This window comes from Scyliorhinus torazame, chromosome 4 (genome assembly GCF_047496885.1).
Source record: "Scyliorhinus torazame isolate Kashiwa2021f chromosome 4, sScyTor2.1, whole genome shotgun sequence".
NCBI lineage: Eukaryota > Metazoa > Chordata > Chondrichthyes > Carcharhiniformes > Scyliorhinidae > Scyliorhinus > Scyliorhinus torazame.
The window spans coordinates 59257659-59274215 of record NC_092710.1 but is presented as its reverse complement, the minus strand read 5'-3'; the positions used below and the strand labels follow the sequence as shown (position 1 = coordinate 59274215).

The following is a 16557-nucleotide window of genomic DNA, read 5'->3' as shown; positions in this document are numbered from 1 at the left end:
CGTTTTCACTGCTTGTATGTCTGCTTCTGCCGGCTGTTCTTCGGGATTTTTATTTGTGGGTTTGTTTTGAACAGATTGCTCCCAGGTGCGGGACAATCTATTTGCAACCCATTTCTCATCATGAGCCTCCTCTGAGGGATCATAATTCGCGCAAGCTTTTTGTCCTGTTTCTGTGGCATGGGAGATAAGGGTGCGGGTCCATTTGGCCATGTTGTCTGGGGACAAATGGGCACGGTCTAAGTCTCCGAAAACTGCTGCAAAATGGATCCACACGCGTCCAGCAAATGCTGTGGGGTGCTTGGCTTTCTTTTGCCTGCATTTATTGAGGCCTTCTACGGGGTCACCCCTGTTATACCCGATCGCGTCTAGGATCGCGGTATGCATTTCTGCAAGGGTGCCTCCTCCTACATTCTGTGGGTCGGGAAGGGCTGCTACGACCGAAGGGTCTAACCTTAAAACTGTGAGCTTTACTTGCTCTCGCTCATCCAGGCCGTACATGGTCGCCTGCTGCTTTACTCTGGCAAAGAAGTGGTGGGGGTCTGAGGTGGGGAGGAACGGTTTGATTTTCTCGCACACGTCCCGTAATTGGGTCACTGTTAAGGGGGTGGAGTACAGAAATTCCGTGTCGTCCGATGTGGCTGTGCGGTGGGTGGTGACTGGGTTAATTGGAGCCTGAACTATCTGCTCTGTGGGGGGTTGGGGTGCTTTTCTCTTCTGGGGCTTTCCCTGCGCACATGTTCCCTGAACATATCTCTGCGTTGTCTCACTCAATTCTTACCAATCAGGGCCGTCTTCCTGATCGAGCTGTGATCCAAAGGTTTCCTGGAATCCTTTCTGAACTGAAAGCAGAGATTGCAGTTCTGCAATCTGCTTCCGGCACTTTGCGTGGTCTAATGAGCTTTGTCTTTTCTCCGTGGTGGCAGCATGGAGTGCTCTTAACGCTGCCTTCAGGTCAATACACTGCCTCTGCAGTGCCTTCCTTGCGTACCAGGACTGCACGTTGCGTGTCCTGATAGGCCTTTTCGTACTGGGATTGGAAGCGGTTTCGGTGCGCCAGACAAGACTGGTGTGCCCACTTGGCATCATCCACCTCTCCATCCTTTGCTGCTAACTTCCTCCTTAATTCTACATTCTCTTTCTCTGCCTCACTGACATCGACCTTGCTCATTCGATATATGCCTTCTATCTCTTTTCGGAGCGTCCTAACGACCTCCTCCATGCCTCGCAATTGTGCCAAGCAGGACACGATTGCCATCGGCTTGCGAGCTTTTCCTAAGCTCTTCTTGTGAATCTCACTCAGGTTCTCCCACCAAGTATGTCCTATACTCCCGGGACCTGTTTCCTCATTTTCACAGAATTTGCTCCAAAGGGGCCACCCTTACCCTTTGAGGTACTTTCTGATTTCCTCTTCCCAAACGGGACACTATCCTACTCTACTGCTGGTCGCTGCGACCACGAATTCTTCGGGGTTCATGAGGCGTTGCATTGCCTGCATTGCCATCTTTCCTCTCTAAATACTTCTCTTGAAATTTGGAACAAGGGGTATTAAGGCATTGCTGTAATTACGGGTACGGCTTTCGCTATTTTCCGGAATACAAACTCCCGACAGTTTTCGCAACAAAATCTATCAGTATTACCTTATCGCCCTGTTAGTTACGCATGCATTAACACACTTCCGAATTGTGAGGATTGATCAGAATTGCTTGAACACTTGTGGTTTTTCTGTTCCCAATTGGATTTCTAATTCAAATTCTGTGTTCCCCCGGATTGGTTAAGCTACTTCTAGATCGGGTCCCGTCAGGATGTCGCCAGTAATATGTTGCTAACTTTTGGTTGGTTCAATTGGCTCTGTTTGTTTAACCTTTGCTCTAGAGTCGCCAGATATCTTTATGTTACCGCCACGAGGTTCAAGTTCAAGTAATGATCAATAACTCAACACACCAATTAGTAAGATTCAAATCAAAGCACATTTATTATACACAGTACATCGCTACTCATGCATAAACTCTACTTTCTAGGCTATTTCTATAACTAACAGGCCTAGACTTAGCTTCGGACTGGCCCACCAGGTCAGGGGAACGAATGGCCTTTCGTTCGGGTTCTGAGTCTGCGGGATTCAAAGCTGGTATGGACTGGTAGCTAGGAGCACCTATCTCATAGCGAGCGTTGACTTGAGAGTTACTTTCTTGAAGGCCGCCGGACAGTTCAGTCTCAGGGGTTGCTTCGCGTTGCTGAGTGACCCTGTCAAGAAGAACGATTTGAACTTGGGGGCTTTGCTTTATAGTCCCCAGGGGCTTCCCGCCCTTCGGGGCAGACCCCGTACCTGGTTTCAAGTGATTGGACTTCGTTCCAATCGTTTGGTTTGATTTCTCCAATGCTGGAGCGGTTCCCTGATCGTTGGGCGGTCTTTAAGAGTCCGTTAACCTCTTTTGTGTTGGTTCCTGCTGGCGCCGAGGAGTCTGGCTTGGCTTTGTTTACCTCAAAATGTTTGATTGTTCCCGGGGATCGCTCATTACTATGTCGATGGCTGCTACATTACTATGCAGATGGCTGCTTTTATTGATGCTGTCTGGATTTCTGCAGAGTCTAATGCACAGTAAACTTGTACCTGCTAGTTTTTGTCTGCGTTGGCTGAATTTCCCTTCAGCCTTTACGGTTCTCCATTTTAAGTCAGGAAGTGGCCAACTCAGGGGGCTACAGCTAATCAAAGGTTCCATTTACTTATTGCTTCCTGATGTTTGCATCTAACATTTACAGTGTAATATATTTATTCAGTTGGAGCTATCAGGCAACACAGTGTAGAAAGACATATGCAATGCTGATGTCGATTGCCATAAAGGGGGGTAAATATAGATGTGTATCTGTGATTCCTTACAATAAATAAGCAATTCCATGTAGCTGTAAGGAGCGAGAGTTCCAGCCGAATGGAATAATAATTAAAGTTAATTATAATGTTTCAAATGGGGCCCTAGGTCGATTGGCTTATTTTTTTGATACACCGCAGAATCAGTGTGCAGGGAGATTTCAGCACCTTCTTGAGATCTTCCCGGAATTTCCTCTGGGTGGCTGCATAAATCCACGGGTTTAGACAGGAACTTAAAAACTTCAACATATTTCCACTTTCGCTGGCGATATAGCCAGGGTTTGTACGGTCACCTCGGTAAGAACGGGGAGTTATCAATCCAGTGGTCACAAAACTAACCACAGCTGTCAGCCACACCAGTAAAAAGGTGCCCGACACAGTGAAGAGCAAGATGATGGATTTCCTCCGGTTCTCGATCTCTGCATCAGACTTTTCTTCAGCTTTGTCAGACCGGAGTTTCTTTCGGGTTCTGCTTGCCATTATAATACGTCTGCTTGTCAAAGAATTAAATAAGACAATTAAAGTAAAAGGAAGGCAAACTTTACAGGTGATGTGAAACCAGAAGAATGTCGCACCAATAGGTGAGGAAAAAAATGCCACACCAGACCTGCAACCCCACTGCATGTTGTCAATGATTTGCTGAGGTTCGTAAGCAAAGAAAAATGGGACATTCTTCAAAACGACCAGGACAGAGAATATTGTTATGACCACAACCACAGTTCTCTCGGTGCAATACTTTGCTTTAAACTTCTGGCAGCAGATAACTGCAAACCGATCAATGGTGAAGGAGACAGTAAACCAAATGGACAATTCAAGTGCTACAGTAGCCAGGTACAGAATGGACTTACACACGGGAGTGTGGGAGAGAAATGAAAGTGGAAAGTTATAACTGAAAATGTGATTCACCATTACATTGATAATCATGACGAGTAGATCTGCTGTTGCCATGGCCAACATGTAGAAGGAGATACATTTGGAGAGGCCACACTTTCCTCGGCAAAGAACCACAATTGTCAGCATGTTCGCTGAAAGAAATAAAGAAGATAGACCGTGTTCTAGCGACTGATTGACATACATGTAGACCTACTTTACCCTATTACAGGGAGACAGGAAATACTGATCAAAAGCAAATAAGTTACAATGACTCACCAGGTACACCAATAGTTGCGATAACTGGGAAGTAAATCTCTTTTATCAGTAAAATAACTGGTTGTCCCATCTTCTGAGAAGTGGATTAATAATATCGAAGCTGAAACTGGGAGTGACGCAGACTAAAGCATTGGAAGAGATGCTATATTTATATACAAACCAATTCTCAAGGCACCCAACAGGTGAAAAGTCTTCATTAGCATTATTAACAGTGATTTAACAAACAGACATTGGCAAATTTTTAAAAAGAAATTCTCCGTTTGTTGTGCTAGGTTACGAGAACATGCTAACATCCTTATTAGTGAGTTCAAAAAAGGCAGGCAATTAAATCAATGTTTACAGGTAGAAATGATTTGGAGATGCCGGCGTTGGACTGGGTGGGCACAGTAAGAAGTCTTACAACACCAGGTTAAAGTCCAACAGATTTATTTGGAATCATTAGCTTTCGGAGCATAGCTCCTTCATCAAGGACGGTCACCTCAGCGCTTGGCTTTACCGCAAGACGCCCTATGCTGCTCTTGTTTGGCCCATGTTTCACACTGTAACCAATCACTATTTGTTGATGTACCATTGTCAATGTACTCTGTTGATTATTCATTTGTCTACTATGTACGTACTGTGTACGCTCCTTTGGCCGCAGAAAATACTTTTCACTGTACTTTGGTACATGTGGCAATAAATATCAATCAATCAATCAAGTCCATGGATAACCACACGATGTTCCACTTCTCCAGCTTCCACCCGAAACACATTAAAGCAGTCATCCCCTATGGACAAGCCCTCCGTAGGCATAGGATCTGCTTAGACGAGGAGGAACGTAACAGACATCTACAGACGCTGTAAGACGGCATCGTAAGAATGGGAGATGGCACTTGACTCATCAATCGACAGTTCCAACACGCCACAGCAAAAAACCGCACTGACCTTCTCAGAAGACAAACACGGGACACACCCGACAGAGTACCTTTTGCCGTCCAGTACTTCCCCAGAGCGGAGAAACTACGTGAGCTTCTTCGGAGTCTTCAATACGCCATTGATGAAGATGAACACCTTGCCAAGGCCATCCCCACACTCCCACTACTTGCCTTCAAACAACCGCGGAACCTCAAACAGACCATTGTTTGCAGCAAACTACCCAGCCTTCAGGAGAACAGCGACCACGACACCACTCGGCCCTGCCATGGCAACCTCTGCAAGACGTGCCAGATTATCCAAATGGATACCACCATTACATGTGAGAACACCACCCACCAGGTATGTGGTACATACTTGTGTGACTCGGCTAACGTTGTCTACCTCATTCGCTGCAGGAAAGGATGTCCGGAAGCGTGGTACATTGGCGAGACCATGCAGACGCTGCGACAATGGATGAACGGACATCGCACAACAATCACCAGGCAGGAATGTTCCCTTCCAGTCGGGGAACACTTCAGCAGTCAAGGGCATTTGGCCTCTGATCTTCGGGTAAGCGTTCTCCAAGGCGGCCTTCAGGACGCGTGACAACGCAGAATCGCCGAGCAGAAACTGATAGCCAAGATCCGCATTCATGAGTACGGCCTCAACCGGGACCTTGGCTTCATGTCTCACTACAGTAAACCCCCTACCATCTGGCATGGGCTTGCAAAATCCTACCAACTGTCCTGGCTTGAGACAATTCACATCTCTTTAACCTGTGATTTTCCCTCTCTCCAGTCGCACTATCTGGACCTGTATAGACTTAATTACCTGCAAAGACTCGCATTCAACTTATCATCTTGCATCATTGGCTTTGTCTTTCTATTCCGTGTTTGAGTAACCCACCTCTTCACTCACCTGATAAAGGAGCTACGCTTCAAAAGCTAGTGATTCCAAATAAACCTGTTGGGACTTTAACCTGGTGTTGTAAGATGTCTTATTGTGCCCACCCCAGTCCAACGCCAGCATCTCCACATCAATGATCTCAGCCACAGGATGTTGCAGGAGACAGGGGCACAGTGGTATTGTCACTGGTCTAGTAATGCAGAGACCCACGATAATGCTCTGGGGATCTGGGTTTGAATCCCGCCCGGGCAGTTGGTGTAATTTGAATTCAATAAATAAAAAACCTGAAATGATGACTATGAAACCATTGTCGATTGCCTTAAAAACCCATCTGGTTCACTAATGTCCTTTCGGGAAGAAAACCTGCCATTCTACCTGGCCTGGCCTAAATGTGACTCCAAACCCACAGCAATGTGGTTGACTCTAAAATGCCTCCGGGATGGGCAACAAATGCCGCGATGCCCATGAATGAATAAAGAAATAAAAGGTCCAGAGGTCAGCTTCCCTGTGCAAACATCTTCAGATATTTAATAAGTTGTCTTATTCCAATATAAATTCAGAAGTGGTGATTGTCAATGACAATTGCTGAACATGCCCGCCATGACCATTTCAGCAAGGGTAAATATACCCACCTGCCCTTGCAATTTAGTGCACGGAATTCTCCACAATCAACATCCACCGTGGTTGCGATTGAACACAAACATAACTGGACCAACTCTGAATATTGTCTGGGCAGAAAGACAGCCCAACTGTGAGGTGAATAATTTATTTCCCATCTACCCAAGTCTTGTACTCACTCCATTTACAAGGTGCAAACCAGTTGCGAGATGGAATAATCCCCACTTGCCTGGAGGAGTCCAACTCCAACAACACACAAGAAGCTCAACATCAAACAGGAAAAAGAAATCTCCTGATGAGGAACCGGTCGGGTACATTAAGCATTTAATCCTGCCACAACCAGCACAAAAAGGTAGCAATGTGTCCCAGGTATGGAATGTACGACAGCCTCTCGGCAAGATCCCATTGATAACACCTTCCAAACTGTCCTGTCTGACACCAAAAATGACAAGTGCAACATGTTCAGAGGAATACCATAACCTGAAAAATGTCCTCCAAGTAAGATATGGGGCTGGATTCTCCATTTGCTGACGCTGAATTCGGGAAACGCAATCGGGCGGAGAATAGCTTCCGACGTCGAAATCGAGCCTGCCAGGGAGCCCCCCCAACTGGACATGGGCGGTGCCCAGGCACAGGCCGCCATTACGGCGGCCATCTTGCTGGCCACCCACCCCGGCCCCTGGGTGCTCGCAGTTACAATGGGTGTATGGATGGGCCCCCCTCCCGACCACCCCACCCAACCGGCAGCCACCCACCGGGGGAACCACCCGGGGCCACACCGATGGCAGCCCCCAGTGAGGGCAGTGCCATCCAACGGTGCCCCTGGCAGCAGGGACGGGTGCCAGGACCGGGGGCACCGGCGGGGCCCGGGTGCAGGGGTGGGTTGGGGAACATGCGTGGGTGGGTCACACGTTGACAACCGGGGCCACCATGTAGCCCATGGCATCTGGTTGGGCACGGGTGTATGCGCCATGCTAACATGTTTTCCTTTCACCCCCTGCAGAAAATAATGGCTTTCGGACACCAGCCTGTGATGTGGCCACCGCGGCGAAGGCCGCTGCCCTCCATGCAGCCCTGTGGAAGCATGATTGGGGGCCGCACAGAGAGGAGGCGGAGGCTGCAGCAGAGGAGCAGCCGCAGAAGGGAAGGTGGCAGCCGCTCAGGATGGAGGGCTGGCTGCCCAACAAGCCGAGGAGGAGGAGGCAGCGGATGAGGCCACGCGTGTACCGCCACCTTCCGGACCGGGCATGCAGAAGGAGACTGCGGTTGAGCAGAGAAACAGTGCGACACATCGGCCAGATGATGGCACACTTGGCACCGCATGGGTATGGGGGAGGACACCCACTCCCGCTGGCCGTCAAGGTGACGGCCGCACAGAATTTCAATGCGACAGGGTCATTCCAGTTGCTGTGTGGGGACCTGTCTGGCATCTTACAGGCATCGGCGCACATATACATCCGTGCCATCACCGACACCCTATATGCCCAGGCGGAGCGGTGCCCTGTGGACTGCGCCCACCAGGATGCCCGGGCAGCAGGGTTCTCTGCTATCTCCGGGATACCACGGGTCCAGGGGGTCAACGATGGGGTGCACGTCGCCCTACGGGCCACTTGCGGATACCAGGCCGCTGTTCACCAACAGGAAGGGCTACCATTCGATGAACATTCAGGTGGTCTGTGACCATCAGATGCGGATCATGTACGTTTGCGCACGATACCCAGGCACAGTGTACATGACTCTTTCATTTTGGAGCACTCGGTGATCCCCGACCTGTTTGAGGGACCCCCCCCCCCGGCTGCGGGGCTGGTTGCTGGGCAACAGGGGCTACCCGTTGCGGCCGTGGCTGATGACGCCTATATGGAGGCCACAGAGGTCGCTGTATGGCATCATTGTAGCGGAGACCCATGGGTGTGGTTTCGAGGTGCTTCGGGGTCCTGAAGATGCGCTTCAGGTGCCTGGACCACTCTGGAGGGGCCCTCAAGTACGAGGCCAGGAGGGCCACCCGCATCGTGGTGGTCTGCTGTCCGCACTTCTATCGGCCGGACAGAGCGCATCTGGTAAAGGCCTCTCGCCCAATGAGCACCTCAGCATCGATTTCAAAGGGCCCCTCCCCTCCACTGATCGTAACGTGTACTTCCTCAACATTCTTGACGAATACTCAAGATTCCCCTTTGCCATCCCATGCCCTGACATGACCTCTGCCACCGTCATCAAGGCCCTGCACAGTCTTTTCACCTTGTTCGGGTTCCCCACCTACATCCATAGCGATCGGGGTTCCTCCTTCATGAGCGACGAGTTGCGGCAGTTCCTGCTCAGCAAGGGCATCGCCTCCAGCAGGACGACCAGCTACAACCCCCGGGGCAATGGACAGGTGGAGAGGGAGAACGCAACGGTCTGGAAGGCCGTCATCCTGGCCCTACGGCCTAGAAGTCTCCCAGTCTGCCACTAGCAGGAGGTCCTCTCCAATGCGCTCCTCTCCATCCGGTCGCTCCTGTGTACTGCCACCAACGAGACCCCTCACGAGCGTATGTTTGCCTTCCCCAGGAAGTCCACCTCCGGGGTCTCGCTCCCGTCCCGGCTGACAGTCCCAGGGCCTGTCCGCCTCCGGAGGCATGCGAGGAGCCATAAATCAGATCCCCTCGTTGAGAAGGTCATGCTCCTCCATGCCAATCCACAATATGCCTACGTGGCACATCAGGACGGGCGGCTGGACACAGTCTCCCTCTGGGATTTGCCAACCTGCAGGTTCCCCAGCGACCATCACCACCACCCTGATCCTACATCGTCTCCCTCCGCCACTACCCGGCTACTTCAAGGTCTGGCACCCGCAGGCCCACCGGCGGCCATCACCACCCCCCCCGCCCATACACCCCCCCCCCCTCCACCGACTGGGTGAAGAAGAGGACGACACGCTCTTGGACGTGCAGGTGTCGACACCGATGCCCACACCACAGCCAGGACTGAGGCGATCACGGCGGAAGGTCAAGGCCCCCGACAGACTTGATCTTTATGTCCACTTCACCCCCGCTGGACTCTTTTTTTAACAGGGGGTGAATGTGGTAAACCACTGTATTGTATTGTACTGTTGTACTGTTACATGCCTGGGCTTGTCCCTGCTGGGTCCGAACCACTGTGGTATATAATGTGTGTATTGTGGTAAACTGCCACTGTATTGTATGTAATGTGGTAAACTACTGCCTGCTGGCCCCGCCTCCCCTCGGGCTCGGTATAAAGGTGGCTAGTCTCCGCCGCTGCCTCAGTTCAGACCCAGCAGGGACAAGCCCAGGCATGGAACAGTACAATACAATTCAGTGGTTTACCACAGACAGGTTGGTGTGACAGTGGCTGCGATTTCAGTCAGTGAGGTGTTTTCACAGCAACACGACCCAGGGCTCCGGGTCTCTATGAATGTGAATATTGTGAGTGGCCAGCAAATGTAAAACAGTGAAAATAAAAGACTGATGAACCAAACAAAGGAGCAACCAGCTAAAAGCCGGACTTTCCAACATAATCCTTAGCTCCTGAACATCCCACTCTGATAGTCAGATACTTGCTCCCTGGTTCTCGACTAGAGCAGCAATGATCAAAGTACTTCTCTACTGATAACTTCCTTCCAAAATGTGAAATCATTAATCAGAGCAGACAGCTTAGGGGCAGGGGTGTGTGGAGGGGTTTAACTTGTGGCCTCACTCTTTTCATTGTTCCTTCCACTCAGTTTGGAAAATCTCATCTCCCTTCTGGTTCCTTACCAATTACAGGTGTTGATTTTCCAATGTGATGCCTGTCTTTGCCCTTCGATAGTGATCGTCTGTTTGGAAGATGTTGCTGAATGGGGTGTCGCCAGTTGTTGAAATGCATCTTATATATTCTACAGGCAGAGAGCACCGGGCTTGCGAGTGCGCTTTGCGTACGAGCAGTGGGAGAGGCCACATCTGGAATGAGGCACAGACTGAGTGAGTGTTACACTTGGGAACTTGAAGTAGAGTGGGAATTCAGTGCGGAGCAGGAAGAGGTGCTTTTTCTTTTCTTCCTTGCTTTGTAACTTTTGAACCTTCAGAGAGTGATATTGCGTTGCTCAGCTAAGGTTACAAGGGAGAGAGCTAGTGGGTAAGTAGTGGGTAAGGTGGATAAGTATTTACATCTTTCATCACTTGTAGTTTGAAAAAATGTTTTATGGTTTATAATCTGTCAGGGCGATAATTGGTAGTGACGAGGACAAGGAAAGAAGGGCCATAGATAATTGTATATAATCTAATATCAAGCACCTTCCAAAAGGTAAGTAATGGCAGGAGAATCCAAAGCTTCTTTTTGCTCCTCTTGCTCCATGTGGGAGACCGGGGACCTTTCCAGTGCGAAGGTCCAGCATGTGTTCAGTAAGCACCTCCAGCTACAACCCGTGGCAGGGGGAACTGGGGTAACATCCGCGAGGTGGTGTGTGTCTTGGATAATACGTACAGAGAGGTGGTCAGACCGCAGGCTCAGACCCTGCAGGCAGGAAGGGATGGGGTGACCACCAGGCAGTGCAAGAGAGCTATACAAGCAGTTCACGAATCTTCTGTGGCCATTCACCTGCAAAACAGGTACACCGTTTTGGATACAGGTGAGGGGAATGACCTCCCAGAGGAAAGCTGCAACAGGCAAATTTGTTGCACCACCATTGGTTCTGCTGCAGAAGGGAGCAATTCTCCACGGAGAACATTTTAAACTTTTCCAATATATCCTCACAACTGTACTTCCTCATTCCTGGAGCCATTCTTGTAAATCTCTTCTGCACTCTCTCCAAAGTATTCACATTCTTCCTATAGTGTGACTCTGTGACCGGTACACACGACAGCAGCCGAGGTCTAACTAGTTTATGTCTTCTAACATAGGAGATTCGATTGTCAGGGGGATAGATAGGTGTTTCAGTGGCCGCAAATGAGACTCCAGGAGGGTGCTCGGATCAGTGTGTCTCTGAGCGGTTACAGGACATTCTGGAGGGGGAGGCTGAACAGCCAATGGCTGTGGTGCACAACGGTACCAACAACATAGGCAAGAAAAAAAGTGATGCGGCTCTCAAAGCATACGTAGGGAATTAGGAAGCAAGTTGCGATGTCAGACCTCAAAGATAGTAATTTCAGGATTACTACCAGTGCCACCTGTCAGAGTAGAAATAATAGGATGAATCGGGTGAATACGTGGCTGAAGAGATAGTGTGAGGGGGAGGGATTCATATTCCTGGGGCATTGGGACCAGTTCTGGGGGAGTTGGGACCTCTATAAACTGGACAGCTCCACCTGGGCAGGATCGTAATTGGTGTCCTCGTGCGGTGGAACTTTCTAGAGCATTTGGGCAGGCTTTAATCTAATAATGCAGAGGGGTGGGACCGTATGTAAGGATTTAGACCAGGGGTTAGCAAGAACAAGAGGAAAAGACAGCAAGAAGAATAAGAAAAGTGACAGGCAGAGAAATCAAGGGCTTGTGTCAGATAATGACACTAAAAATAGTAGGGACGGGACAAAGAACGTTGAAAGGTTTTGTACCTGAACACGTGGAGCATTTGAAATAAAATGAATAAATTAGTTGTGCAGCTAGATGTAAAGGGGTATGATATAATTGGGATTATGGAGACATGGCTCCAAGGTGACCAAGGATGGGAACTAAACATTGAGGGCTATTCAGTCTTTAGAAAGGACAGATAGAATAGAAGTGGTGGAGGTTCATTGTTGATTAAAGGGGACATTGATACAATATTGAGGAAAGCTATTAGTGCAGATTATGTGAAATGTCTCTAGGTCGAGTTAAGAAACATAAATAGGCAATGAACATTTGTAGGGGTGGTAGGCAAACCCCAGAACCACAGTGGTAAAGTTAGGAATAGCATTAGACAGGAAATCAGAGATGCATGTGATAAAGGAACATCTATGATTATGGGTGACTTCAATCTGAATATTGATTGGGTGAGACAAATTAGTCACAGTACAATAGAGGAGGAACTTCTGGAGTGTGTCCGGGATGGATTTCTGGACCAATGTGTTGAGGAACCACAAGGGAACAGGCCATTTTGGTATTGTGCAATGAGAAAGGATTAGGTGGCAATCTAATTGTGAGAGAACCTTTGGGGATGAGTGACCATAATAAGATAGAATTATTTTCAAATCAAGGTGAATAGTGAGGTAGTTGATTCTGAGACCCGGGTCCTGAACCTCAATAAAGGTAACTATGATGGGTTGAGGCATGGGCCAGTTTCTACTCTGTCCAGCCGCCTAAATTCATTCAACATCTCTGTCAAATCTCCTGTCAAACTGTTCCTCCACGGAGAACATTTTTAACTTTTCTAATATATCCTCACAACTGTACTTCCTCATTCCTGGAGCCATTCTTGTAAATCTCTTCTGCAGTCTCTCCAAAGTATTCACATTCTTCCTATAGTGTGACTCTGTGACCGGTACACACTACAGCAGCCGAGGTCTAACTAGTTTATGTCTTATAACAGCTTAGTTTAAACTCCTTGTTCGTGTGCCGCTATCAATAAAGTTAAGCATACTGTCTGCTTTATTAATTATTCTCCCCACGAGTCCTGACGCCTTCACTAATATATGCACAGATTCACCCCGGTCTCTCTGCTCCTGCACACCATTTAGAGTTGTGCTCCTTGTTTTCTATTGCCTTTCCATGGTCTTCCTACCAAACTGAATCACTTCACTCTCTCCATCCTGAACTTCATTTCCACCTATCGGCCCATTCCATCAAATCCTTTTGAAGTTCTGCACTGTCCTGTTCACAGATTCCAATTCGTATCATCAACAAACTTTGAAATTGTCCCGGAACACCAATATGCCTATCATTAATATATATCAGGAAAAGTAACCGGCACTTGTGGAACACCACTACAAACTTTCTTCCACTGACCGTTACTCGCTGCTTCTTGTTATTCAGCCAGTTTGGTATCCACGTCGCTCCAGTCCCGTGGATTGAATTAACTGTGACTTTTTCCTCAGAGATCTGTTGTGTTGCATTGCACTGAAAGCCTTTTGTAAGTTTGTGCACACCACATCAACAGCATTAACCTCACCCACCCTTTCTGGTCCGCCTTCAAAACTACAGCAAGTTCAGTGAGCACGAATTGACCTTAAGAAATCCATATTGGCACTTCCTGATCCAACTGCAATTTTGCTTGTTACTATTAATTCTATCCCGAATATATTTTTATCTAAAACCTTCCTGACCACCAAAGATAAATTTAATGTATCTGCGAATCGTTTAGACTTTTTTAAAACAAGGGTATTTATATAAAAAATCTACACTCCTCTCGAGACCCCCCCCCCCCCGCCCCCCAGTCTGGAGCACTGAACTATTCTCGCCTGTGCCCATATAATTCTTAATCTCACTTCCTCCAATGTCCAAGTCATCCACCTCCAGTGCATTGGCAACTTTAATCACCAACTGGTTATCCTCCTCTGTCACCATGGCCTCTGTAGAATGTATCTCATTGGCAAAGAAAGAGGCAACATAGTAATTCTGTGCACCCAAACAGGTGGCAGAATGTAGCGACTAGGGCTTTTTCACTGTAACTTATTTGAAGTGTTAATGTAAGCCTACTTGTGACAATAAAGATTTTTATTATTCAATACCTCATCCATGTTCCATACCTCTATATGTACATTTCCTTCTTGGTCCCCAATCAGCCCTCCTCCCCTCCCCTCCAGCCCCTGTACTATTGATTGCCTATAGAAGGCTTTGGGATTCCCCTTTCTGTTGGTTGCCAGTCCTTTCATATGACCAATCCTCGCTCCTCAGATTTGCTCTTTCACCTCCCCTCTTAACCTTCTGTGTTCAGCTTAGTTCTCACAAAATTGCACCACCTGCAAAATATTATTACTGAATTTCTGACAATGTTTTATTTTTTATCAGTACATTGCGTGAATATTAATAGTTAATATATTTATGAAAATACATCCGTTTCTTCATTCCTTTGCCAATTGGTTTGGGAGACGTTTTGAAACTGAATGTCAATAATGTTACCCAAGCCACTTCTATGGACAGCACAGAGCAAGAGCAGATAGTGGCCTACCGATTGGTTTGATACATCAATGATATTACAATGGAGAAGTCTCACAACACTAGATTAAAGTCTAACAGATTTGTTTGGAATCACTAGCTTTCGGAGCGTAGCTCCTTCATCAGGTGAGTCAGCAGCTGCTCTCCGAAAGCTAGTGATTCGAAACAAACCTGTTGGACTTTAACCTGGTGCAAGACTTCTTACTGTGCCCACCCCAGTCCAACGCCGGCAGCTCCACTTCATTACAATGGAGATTATAGGTCAGTGAATGGGACATACATAGTAAAATGTCACTTCATTCGAACAAATTCTGATTGTTTCCTCTGTTCGAAAGATTATGAAGTGACCAGAGTTGCCAATAAGGATTTTGTTCAATAATGAAACTGTCACCGACAGGGATGAGAGCAAAGTTTCAGGAAAGACACCACGTTGGCAATCAAATGACATTTCATTCCTTTGGGCTGGCATCACCAATATATATTGTGGCTGATTGTTAAAGTGACGGTGATCGCAGTTTGTGCGGCTGAAGGCGGATCTCTTTGGTGTCCATATTTCTGCAGCCTCTGTGGGGTTGTCACGTTGTTATCACTGATCCGCATTTAAAGTGCTTTCATTGTGTTTTCTGCACAATTCATACTGGTGTAGCTCACATTTACACAAGAAGTGCAATTCCACAATGGCAGGACACATTTTATCCTAATTTCTTGCATAATCTCTGGATTAGTATCCAGGGAGATTTCACGACATTCTTCAGCTCTTCTCGAAACTTCCTCTGGGTCGCTGCATAAATGCACGGATTTTGTAAACAGCTCAACAGCTTGAGGAAAGCTCCGGTTTCAGTGGCGATATAGCCAGGGGCTGTGCGGTCGCCTCGGTAATAAGCGGTGTTTGTCAGTCTGGTAGTTACAAAGCTCAGGGCAGCTGTCAGCCACAGCAGTATGAACAGGCCTGATATAGAAAAGAGTAAAATAATGGATTTCCTTCGGCTCCCCATCTCCGTGTCGGTGTGAGCCTCTCCTTTGCGACCTTTCAGTTTCCTCCGGGCTCGATTGGCCATTAAAATACTTCGGACGGTTAAAACATTTGAAGAAGTAATGAGAATAAAAGGAATCCAGACAACCCAAGCGCTGTGAAACCAGGAGAACACTGTGCCCAGAGGTGAGGAATAAAACGCCACATTTGCTCGGCAGCCCCAATGCACATTGTTAATTATTTGCTCAGTTTGATATGCAAACAGGAAGAGAATATCCTTGAAAAGGTTCAATACAAAAGAACGCTGTTATAACTATTGTCGCAGTTCTCTGGGTGCAATATCGTATGTTAAACCTCGGCCAGCAGAGGGCGACAAAACGGTCGAATGTGAAGGAGACGGTGAACCAAACAGACAAGTCGATGGTGACAACAGTGATGTAAATAAGGAGCTTGCAGACGGGAGTGTGAGAGAGGAATGAAAGCGGAAAGCGATTGCTGAAAATGTGATATATTGTTACATTGATGATCATGACCAGTAGATCTGCTGTTGCCATGGCCACCATATAGACCGTGATGCATGTGGAAAGGCCGCAGTTTCCTCGGTAGAGAACCACAATTGTCAGCAGGTTGGCTGTAAGGAAGAGAATATATATTGTTGCGGTGTCCGATTGAAGTATATGTGGAGATATGAGCACATGTTACTCCATTCCTGATTTCCCTGTTGAACTGTCAATGTAAAACAACAGGAATAACATTGAAGCCATCATCAGGGAAACCTGCTCACATTTGTACGAGCGGTTGAAGTGCGCACACTGAACAGGGTGACAAGGCGATCAGATAACACTTTAAAACCCTTGCACTGGATATTCAAAGAACGTTTAAACATCAGTAAAATTATCGGATCAAAGGAAACGAGTAAAGTGTGCACACAAAGCTTTTACTTCAAAAACTACCAACTCTGTAACGTGCCACAGGAGAAACATGCTGCTTTATCCACGAGGCAGTACGACGGAGACACAAGGTAACTTTGATGAACATTAAGGAGATTACAATGTCTTACCCGGGACACCAAAGGAGGCGAGAATTGGATAGTACAACTCTTTCACCAGAAGAA

At 47.6% G+C, this 16557-nt stretch overlaps 1 protein-coding gene across 2 annotated transcripts in view; it reads left to right on the top strand.

Moving 5' to 3' along the window:
* The window catches only part of LOC140410247 (NACHT, LRR and PYD domains-containing protein 3-like), a 388524-nt gene that overhangs the window by 299499 nt on the left and 72468 nt on the right, over positions 1-16557 (top strand). Inside the window, exon 6 of one of the 2 annotated variants that reach the window (XM_072498211.1) lies at positions 10305-10383. In XM_072498211.1, the coding sequence (XP_072354312.1) occupies positions 10305-10383 (79 nt within the window). Of the gene's footprint in view, positions 1-10303; positions 10384-16557 lie in introns of those variants that run through there. The other variant, XM_072498210.1, reaches the window with a different exon arrangement.